Raw genomic sequence first — 9,513 nt, forward strand, 5'->3', positions numbered from 1 at the left:
TATGAAAGGGGTTGGGGCTGAGGGGGGTGGATCGGGGCTGTCGGTCTCGAGTGGCCAACAGGACACAGTCCACTGGGAGGATTTACTGGGGTGGTGAAGGGAACTGGCTTCCTCTCTCCTTTCAGCTGCTTCTGAGAAAAGTATGCTTCGGCTGGGTGGGTGTGGGGCACCCACAGTTTCCTACCTGGTTCTTAGCTGGAAGCAGGGGAATACTGAGGGATTGGGGGGGTCCCATAGACCACAATAGCAATGAGACTGCCCACACACTGTGAAGGCCAGGGGCTGGAAGGTGTCGAGACTGAAGAAAAAATAGAAGTTGGGGGGTGAATGTGATCATAATTTCATCCTCCCAGGATCCTGAAGAGTTCATGGGGAGGAGTCTTGCCTCCCCCTCCCCAACTTGTCTTCACCAGGGGTGTCCACAAGGGAAAATTGCAGCCAGTAAAGCTCTGGTCTTCTGGCCCTCGGCTGTGCTTAAAGGAGCTGTTTCAGCTCTGCCCTGGTGCTGCTCCCCCAGCCCCTGCTGCCAACCCACATCCCCACACAACCCTCCTCTCCCCCTCCCTACCCCTCATCCCACACCGGCCTCTCCACCCCCCCCCCCCCCGCCCCCCATGGACCTGCCCGATTCCCAACCACAAGCCGGAGGAGTCTCCTTGAAGGATGGGGAAACCTCTGTCTCCGGGGAGAATTGGTTCGAGGCCCGGCTTTGCCTCCAGCTGCCAAGTGACCCAAGGTGGCCATTTCTCTCTTCCTAACCTCAGGTATCTTCCCTGCGCACTGAGCAAGTTGGAGAAAGCAGGGGGTTTTCTGATTATTATTTTTTTAGATGTGGAATTATTTTGTCATACAAACTCTATGTGCAGCCCCAGCGTACAAACTAGATTTAAATAAAGGGAGTCGTTCGAAGAGATGTCTTTACGTTGATGGATGAAAAATAAAACTCACCTACTGAACTGCAATTTCACAGGCATGATATTCATATAAAGTTTCCTTTAGAAATAAATTTTAGGTAAAAAACGGTCGATTTAAAAAGACTAGTAATCCAGGTGAGACACAGATCCGCCCCCGAGTCAGGAAGGTGGTGTGTGCTTGACCATGGGGAAATGTCCTAACTCCGTTCAAATACCCTCCCACCTCCCACCTTCAGGATTTCCCAAGAGGCAGTCACCAAGAGAAGGTGCAGAAATGTCAATTCCCTTTTGTCCCAGGCTACCCCTGGCACTGATCTCCACCTTCCTGCCAGGTCTGTGCAGAGGCCCTGGCTGACTTCCCAGGCTGGGGTGGTCCTGGTGATCTGTAGGGCCCTCTCTTCCCCGCCCCCCCCCCCGGGGTGGGGGCTTCATTCCTCTTGCCCCTTGTTTTCTCTCTCCTCCCCTTATATTTTTATTCACTCCTTGTCCTTTCCCCACACCCAGCTGAAGTGAAGACTCAAAGCCCAGAAGAAGAAGCATCTTTGCAAAAATGATCACAACTGCTCCAGCCTGTGTCTCTCCCCAGGTTCTCAGACAGGTCTTCCTAAAGCTGGCGTGTGCAAAGAATGGGAATGGGGCCCACCTGTAACAGCCTGGCCCACTTCCCAACTGGTGTCAGGTGTCACTGCAGCAAGAGGGATTTAGGTTAGACCAGGGATGGATAGTCAGGACACTTGCCACAGGCAATGAGTCGCAGAGCTGTGGGAAACCCCAGGGCACCACAGGCCACTGCAGGGCCAGCAGGGAAAGTCAGGGTGCTTTGCCGTCACTTCTAACTGAAGACGGATTTCCTCGGGATAAATGAGGACTTTCTACAGTACCATAGCTTCTCTTCCCATATTTTATTATAATGATGCTTAGCCGGTTAGTTCCTTAGGGATGAGCTCTATCCTCTTCTTGGCGTGTCCAATTTCCTGCGTTCATACGAAGGAGGTGTGCAATAAATGCTTCTGGGAGGGAGGAACAAACCAACGCACCACACAAGTAGGCTCGTCATGCTGGGGTGCAGGTTGGGTGTGTGATGGCAGCACCTGAGCTGTAGGATTCCATCGGCGTCCGGGAAAGCCCAGCCCTGCGGCGGAGCTCCCTGGACTGGGAAAGAGGGGGACTGGAGCAGTTCAGTGGGAAAAGCTCGGGGAGGGCCCTGAGGGCCCCCCAGCAGGAGGCAGTCACCACGTGCTGAGTCATGCACAGGGTTCAGGAACCATCCTCTGTACTCCCACCCCTGCCCTTCTGACCCGGCCCTGCACCCCAAAGAGGCGAGCTGAGCCTTTGAGTTCAGTAGACTGCATCTAGTATTACAATGAAGACCCCAGGCACCAACACACATCCCCTCCCCAGTGCAGAAGCAGCCCGGGTGGGCTCAGCTGGCTGCCTCAGTCTCCCTGCCGCTGGCCCCCTCCCCGCCCTCCTCCTCTTGCTCGCTGCTCTGGAGCCTGCGCACAATGCGGGTGAGGTCCAGGCTCCGTGTCAGTGTGTCCAGGAGCATCTGGTCCTTCTGGACGCCCTCGATGAACTCCTCCAGGGAGAGTTCCCCTGGGACAGAGAGAAAGGGAGTCAGGGGGAGGAGGGTGCCCCGTCTCCCCGGGAGCATCGTACTGGGGCCCAGAGCCAGAGTCTTGCAAAGGGGACAGAGCCAGCGCTGGGGAAAGTGAGGCTGTGGGGGGAGCAGGCAAAGGAGCCAGAGCCCAAAGTCTGGTCCAGGGGTCCCTAAAATCCAACTCTTGTGGCTGGGGCAGGGGCAGATGGAGAATGTGGCCAGCAGAGGCCCCTCTTTACCTGCCCCCCCCTCCCCTGGCGGCCCCCATCCCGCCCTCCTTACCGTCCCCATTGACATCAATCTTGGAGAACACTGTATTGGTGAACTCTTCGGCACTCATGGTCGAGTCGCTGCAGGGGTTAATGGCCCGAATGGCCTGGGGAGAAGAAGGGAAGGACCCATCCTAGCTCGGCCTCAGTGGTGCCCAAACAACATACTGGGCACTAGAGGCCGCGCTGAGGTTTAAGAGCTTGTCTCGGTACAGATGGAAAAACAGAGGCCCAGAGAGTGGACGGCCCGTGGCCTGGGTCACGTAGCTGCCCCCCACCCCCACCCCGCGCCGGACCCTCAGTCCCAATCGTGTCCCCTTCTGACACTGCAATTCTGCCGGCTGAAGAGCCACCCCGCCCGGCCGCCCTCGGGCTGTCAGCTCCGGGTCCGCCTGGGCCGCTGCCCCCGCCCCGGCCCGGCCCTCGGCACCTGGAGTTACCCGGATGATGGTGAGCAGCTCGTCGCGGTCGATACATCCATTGCCATCGACGTCGTAGAGCTTGAAATACCAGCGCAGTTTCTGTTCCACCTTCCCTTTGAGGACCAGGCTGAGCGCAGCCACGTACTCCATGAAATCGATGTAGCCGTCCTGGGCGAGAGGCACAGCCGCCTTGAGCCCGCTCCCCAGAGGCCCCAGGAGAGGCTGAGCCGCGCCCCGCGCTCTTCCTGCAGGGGTCCCTCCGCTTCTGTCCCCGCCTCCAGGCAGCCCGCCTGGCCTGCCCCAGAGGCTGCCAGCATCTCTGGTAAACCACCCCCCCCGCCCCCAGGGTGTGCTCTCTCTTCACTGGCATTTTGGTGCTAACGGTCACTGGCTTCTCCCATGTGAGTCTCCAGCTGGAGCCCTTCCAGTTGCAAGAAGGTGTGTGTAGGTGGAGGAAGAGGAACGGAACCCCTGGGGAAAGGCGTGGTTTTTCGAGCTGGGGAGAGGGCAGGGGGTAGAAAGGGAGGAAGGAACACCAGTCTTATTCTTCCCGTTATTCTTCGAACTTTACTGAGCACCTTGTTCGGTCGGGGATAGACAGAGGCTTCAGAACTCAGTAAGATATGAGCCCCGTCCTGATGCACCCTGCTGGGATGCAGGGTTGAATCCTGCCTTCACCCTCTCAAAGCTGTGGGATCTGGGACAAAGGACTCAATGTCTCTGGCCCTCGATTTCCTCATCTATAACTGTCATAGTAGTACCTACCTCTGTGGGATTGTGGTGGGATTAAGCGAGTTTATGTATCTAAAGTACTCAACACTGCCTGACATCTAGTAAACACTGAGGAAATGTTAACTCTTACTGTTACTACACTTACTATGATCGTTTCTATAAAGAGATCACTAGGGCGCCTGGGTGGCTCAGTCGTTAAGCGTCTGCCTTCAGCTCAGATCATGATCCCGGAGTCCTGGGATTGAGCCCCGCATCGGACTCCCTGCTCAGCGGGGAGCCTGCTTTTCCCTCTCCCTCTGCCTGCAGCTCTGCCTACTTGGGCTCTCTCTCTGTCAAATAAATAAAATAAAAATCTTAAAAAAGAGAGAGAGAGAGATCAGTATGCCATCACGATGTAATGCAGTGACAGCACGTCTGGACAGGACATTATGGAATCACAGAACAAGATCGCACAACTCTGCCAGGACAGAGGCCAGAGGAGAGGCTCAGGGAGGCTCCCTGGGAAAGGTGATGGCCTCTTGAGTCTGGGAGGGATTGACCATGCGAGGGGGTGGCACAAGACATGCTTAGGGGGTATTTCTCCAGGGTCCCCCAAATTTCACAGGCTGACCCGCTGTCCGCCCCTGCCAGCCCCACCAGTGGGGTCAGGGAAGTGGGGAACATAGGCCTGCCTCTGCCCATCTCGCCCCCAAGCTGAGTGAGGCTGGAGGAGGGAAGCCTGTGTTTTGCAGAAAAGCTGAGCACTCTAAAGGAGCCCTGCGCTCAGAGCGTGTGAACTTGGGAGTCCAGCCCCTGTTCCTCCACTTACTCACAACCCCGGCTCCGGAACTGGGAAGTTACCCAGAGGCACATTTGGGGTCAGAAGGAAGACCTCTAACGGGCAGATTTGCCGCTGGTGGATGGGCCAGCCTCGTGCAGTAATGAGCTGCCTGTCACTGAAAGCATACAAGCAGAGGCTGGAGAACTGTCATTAAAGATGTGGCAGAGGCTGGGCAGGATAGCCTCTGAGATCTGGCTCTGTGCCCGCCCTAGGCCTCAGGTGAGGCCTCGATGAGCTGGAACCCCACACTGGGTGTCGTATCATACTGAACATTTGTGTGGTGCTTCCCTGTGCTCATAGGCTTTCACATACACCTTAGCTCATTCGATCCTTGCCCGACCCCTGCCCGAGGTTGTCCTCAGAACAGAGCAAAGCCCCCCGTGCCACAATGCTCAGAGAAGCAAGAAAAACAGCAAGGAGGTTTCTCCTGGGCAAGAGGACACAGAGCGAGGACACTTTTGTTTTTCATTTTTTCTCTCTATTGTGGGAAATGTTTACAGTGAGCTGTACAAAATTACTTTCATGATTTTTTTTTTTAAATGGCTAAAAGGGGGCAATGGAAAAGTACGGGCTTTTGTGCCAGAAAGAGCTAATTGACATCTTAGGAGAATGTGGCCTTGAACAAGTCAGCCTCTCTGAGCCTCGCTCCCTCAGCTGGACACTGGGAATGATAGTGCCCGCTTTTCAAGACTGTGGTTTGGGTGAAATTCAGTAAGGATACACAGCGATACTCACTTCTTTCTAGTGCCTCCTGCTGAGTGTGTTATTTGCTTTCCTCATTTAATCTCACGACCCCCCAGGAGGGGGGATTTTTCGTCCTCATTTTCAGATGAAAGCTGAAGCTGAGAGGAGTTAGACGCCGTAACCAATGAATGAGCAAGCCTTGGCTGGAAACTAGGTGGCCCAAATCCTACCCGGCGCTCAGAGGCAGGGCTGAAGATTTACATCGATTTGTGTGCACTTGTGTGAGTGCCGGGCACGGCCAAGCCCAGGCAAAACCTTGAAGTAAGCAAAGTACGTGCTTATCCCCTGGGGCACACTCCCCGATCACGCTGCTGCACCCCCCAACCTTGCCCTCCCGGCACAGTCCACCAGGATGCAACTGTCCGCTAACTCAGGGGCGGGCTGGCCAACGTCTTCTGAAAAGGGCCAGATAGCAAATATTTCCGTTTGGGTGATGTGCAAACAAGTGCGCGTGGTGTGTTCTAATAAAGCTTCATTCATAAAAATGGGCCCACGGGCCATCGTTTGCACAGCCCCGCTTAACTTCCCGCTCCGGTGTCCCATCTCTCTGCCGATCTGCTGCGCTGCTCTCTGCTCGGGACAATGGGTAGAAGGCAATATTGCCCAAAGGGGACTGACACCGTTGGTGTATGTGAGGCCTTTTAGAGTTACAAAGACACTCTTCATTTTAATAATTATGTATTTAAATTAATGTGCATTATAAAACACAGAACTCGCCCATAGAACTCATGATTTCTCATATAACAAATACTTGTTAAGCACCTGCCGTGGTCCAGGCATCGTTCTAGGTCCTGGGGATACAGCACTGAACCAGACAGACAAAAATCTCTGTCCTCGTGGAGCTCACATTCCAGCAGGGGAGACAGACAACAAACATAGTGGCTAAGTGTAATTCAGCACGTCTTGGAAGATGAGACGTGCTCTGGTTGGGGGAAGGTAGGACAGGAAATGCAGGGGCAGGGGCTAGCCCCAGTTAAACAAGGTTTCAACCAGGAAATCAGGACAGGTGTCAGCGGGAAGGAGAATTTGGGGCAGAGACTTGTAGGGGGGGAAGGTGTGAGCCAAGCAGAATTCTGGAGGAAGAGGGTCCCAAGCATCACAAAGGCCATAAGGTGAAGGTGTGCATGGTGTAATCAAGGAACTTTGGGGCAGTGGAGGTGATGCTTGCAAATACAGGGTTTTTGGGTTGTCCCTCCCTGCTGTCATACATGTGATTTTAGGGGGTCCTTCTGGAGTTGTGTCTTGATCCCAAGGGTTTCCTTAGCAGGTGAGAAGCTGCGTGTTTGGGTATAAAGGCATTGAGGCTCAACCATTACTTTCCTCCCTGCTGTTCAGGAATTATTCCTTCTTGTGGAGCACTTGGAGGGCCCAGCATGCTGATGCCAACCCTTCTGGTCTCCAAGCCGTGGGCACCAGTACTCTCCTCCCCAGCAACCCCCCCCCCCCAAGGAAAGCCACTGGGCACCAGAATGCTGCCCTTGAGGTTGGGACTCAAAGCCCATAATCTGTCTTGGCCCCTTGACCCTAAATATTAGTGAGTTTTAAATAGCCTCTGAGCCCCAGCTGTCCTTAGAAGCCCTGCCCACAGTGGTGTTTGGACCCTCTGGGCAGTGAAGGGGGCCGAGAAAGCTCTGGGCAGCCTGTCCCCAGCTTGAAGTGGATGCATGGTAGAGCATCATCACATCCTGAGTGGGGCCCAGTGGGGTGGGGAGACAGGTTTGTAGATTTGGGTCCTTCTGCCACTGCATCTTGACTGAATTGCTCCAAATAAATGGAAGATTTGCTCCTGAAACCAACAAACATCTTGACTCATGCTCTCAACATCCATGGCAGATGCGGGTACTGAGCTGAGGATGGTGGGGTGGGAAATGCTGGGTGAACGGCCACCCAGCTGATGAAAACTAAAGGCCCTAACTCACTGTGCCCAGCCCCTGCCCCAGTACCCCTCTAGCTGATCAGGAAGTCCTCAACCCGTGTCCCAGTGATGACTCAGGGAGAGTACCATTTGACCACCGTGCAGACCTTCATTCAGACCCACTTGAGAGAAGGTGAGCTGAGGTCATTGGGCACTTTGGAGTCGGGAGTAGCCCGGAGGTCCCAGCAACCAGGCAGCCTAGCCTGTCCCCAGAGCATCACGGGTGACCACAGAGCATCAGGGACGACCCACGTAACATGGGCCTGCCTGAGCCAGGCCAGCCGGGGCCAGAGGCTTATCACCCTGCTCTTATCAACACTGTCCTCTCCACTCCCTCTCCTCCTGTACCCTGTGAGCCTCTAAGGGCCTGGGCAAAAGCTCCAGGCATAGCACCCAGCACTTAGTAGGTGCTCAACGACTGTCTTCTAAGTGTTCACACTTGTTCTTGGAGTGAACCGAGACGTGTGTGTGGACGAGGCAGAGGAAGCCATTAGATTGGGTCTGTGGGCTGTGTACACTAACCTATGGACCCCTCTGTCTTCCCCTGGAAGGTGAGGGCACAGATGGGGCCTGGTTTGTTTCTGAACCCCCAGTGCCTGACTCACAGTAGGTGCTCAATGAACATGAGATCAGTTGACTCCCTAACGTCGCCCCGGACACACAGAGAAGCACACCCCCTCCTGTGGCAGACGCCATGTTCCGGCACCTGGCGCCCCCCAGCCCTGCACTGCCCAGGCCTCCAGCGCCCCCCACCCAGGCCTCCGCTCACTTTGTTGAAGTCAAAAGTCTCAAACATCTGCTCCACATACTGGCTGGCGGACGGGCTCAGGTTCTTGAGGCCGAAGAACTGACGGAACTCGTAGAGGGTGAGCTGGCCAGAGGGGCACTCGGTCATGAACTTCTTATACCACTGGTGGCACTCGGTGCTGCTCAGCTCCTCCACCGACTTCCCGTCCATCACATTGCCCATCTCCCAGGCCTGTGCGGGGCCGGCGCCCGAGGTGGATGGATCCTGCCCCCCGCGGCCCCTGCCTCAGGGCGGCTTGGCTTTCTAACCCTGGGCCCTCCTCGCTCACAGGCCTGAGTCCTCCCAAGCTGAGCAAAGAGGGTCTGATGAATCAGACAGCGCAGGGAAGTGTCAGGAGGTGGTGAGCAGAGGGACGAAGGTAATGGGGGGCTGCGCAAGCCCACGGCCAAATCCAGGAGATGCCGGAGAACCGGCGTTAAGTCCCCACTAAACCCTTGCAGCCAATGGGGACTGCTCCCAGGAAAGAGGAGTGAAAATAGAACAAAGCTTAGGGAAGCAGAGGCCCAGGATTATGGCCTTGAGCTGATAGGTGAGAGGATTTTCTTACCCATTTTGCAATCTCCTTATCCCTTCTTACCAGGACAGAATGGGTGGCCAGCCAGTCAGCCAGTGACTGTTCTGATCCCGTTACCTCCATTCCCCTCTCCTGCTTTGAGTGGGTTCTCAATGTTTTTGGTTCCTGCCCTCAGACATGGAATTGAGGTACATATGAGATAGAGCTGGTTCCTTTTCCACAGCTGGGCCAAGTGTGGGCTCCTGACAGGGCTGCTGTGTCCAGTTATCCAGGCTGTGCACTGCACCTGGCCAGCACAAGTAAGGGGTTCTGGTCACACCACAGATAGTTAATATATGAGAGCACCTGACTGATGCAGAGTTTGTGGACTTCCAAGACGAGTCCCGAGCAGCTAGGGGGAATCTCCTACATAACACTATACAGGTACTCACAGCCATGGACACGCACACTCACCGGTCCTCTTCTGACCACACTCTTACATTCCCCGAGACTCATCCCAGGAGGCCTGAATTCAACCTTCCATTTGATCCACACTTGATACCATCCCCGCCCAGGGCCATGGGGATGGGGGACATTGAGTGTGTGCCTAGTGGCCTGGGGAACGTGTGTGTGTGTGTGTGTGTGTGTGTGTGTGTGAATGAGGGCACCAGCACACAGGTGCATGGTGAGCTGCTACTGCTCGTCCTGGAATGTTCCCAGGCTAAGCCTAGGGGCCCGCCTAGGATGAGGGTTGTCCCTCCCACACAACACTGTTGTGTTCATGAGACCTGTAACT

The 9,513-nt window shown here is 55.3% G+C and overlaps 1 protein-coding gene across 1 annotated transcript; it reads right to left on the minus strand.

The window, feature by feature from the left end:
* Positions 1 to 2,288: 2,288 nt before the first annotated feature.
* Positions 2,289 to 8,641, minus strand: LOC110582146 (guanylyl cyclase-activating protein 1). The gene is made up of 4 exons (XM_021692095.1): positions 8,186 to 8,641; positions 3,224 to 3,373; positions 2,797 to 2,890; positions 2,289 to 2,510 (listed from the first exon to the last, which is right to left on the minus strand). Exons 1-4 carry the CDS (start codon positions 8,384 to 8,386, stop codon positions 2,338 to 2,340), a joined length of 618 nt encoding a protein of 205 aa, XP_021547770.1. The 5' UTR covers positions 8,387 to 8,641; the 3' UTR covers positions 2,289 to 2,337.
* Positions 8,642 to 9,513: the final 872 nt, after the last annotated feature.

The sequence above is a fragment of the Neomonachus schauinslandi genome, chromosome 8, assembly GCF_002201575.2.
Source record: "Neomonachus schauinslandi chromosome 8, ASM220157v2, whole genome shotgun sequence".
Taxonomy (NCBI): domain Eukaryota; kingdom Metazoa; phylum Chordata; class Mammalia; order Carnivora; family Phocidae; genus Neomonachus; species Neomonachus schauinslandi.

What these genes read in the sequence shown, in the direction of transcription:
- LOC110582146 (XM_021692095.1), bottom strand. Translation starts at nt 8,386, where the DNA reads ATGGGCAATGTGATGGACGGGAAGTCGGTGGAGGAGCTGAGCAGCACC. An exon ending in AGACTTTTGACTTCAACAAA is followed by an intron (nt 3,374 to 8,185) that starts GTGAGCGGAGGC and finishes CCTCTCGCCCAG; the next exon opens with GACGGCTACATCGATTTCAT. An exon ending in AGCTGCTCACCATCATCCGG is followed by an intron (nt 2,891 to 3,223) that starts GTAACTCCAGGT and finishes TCTTCTCCCCAG; the next exon opens with GCCATTCGGGCCATTAACCC.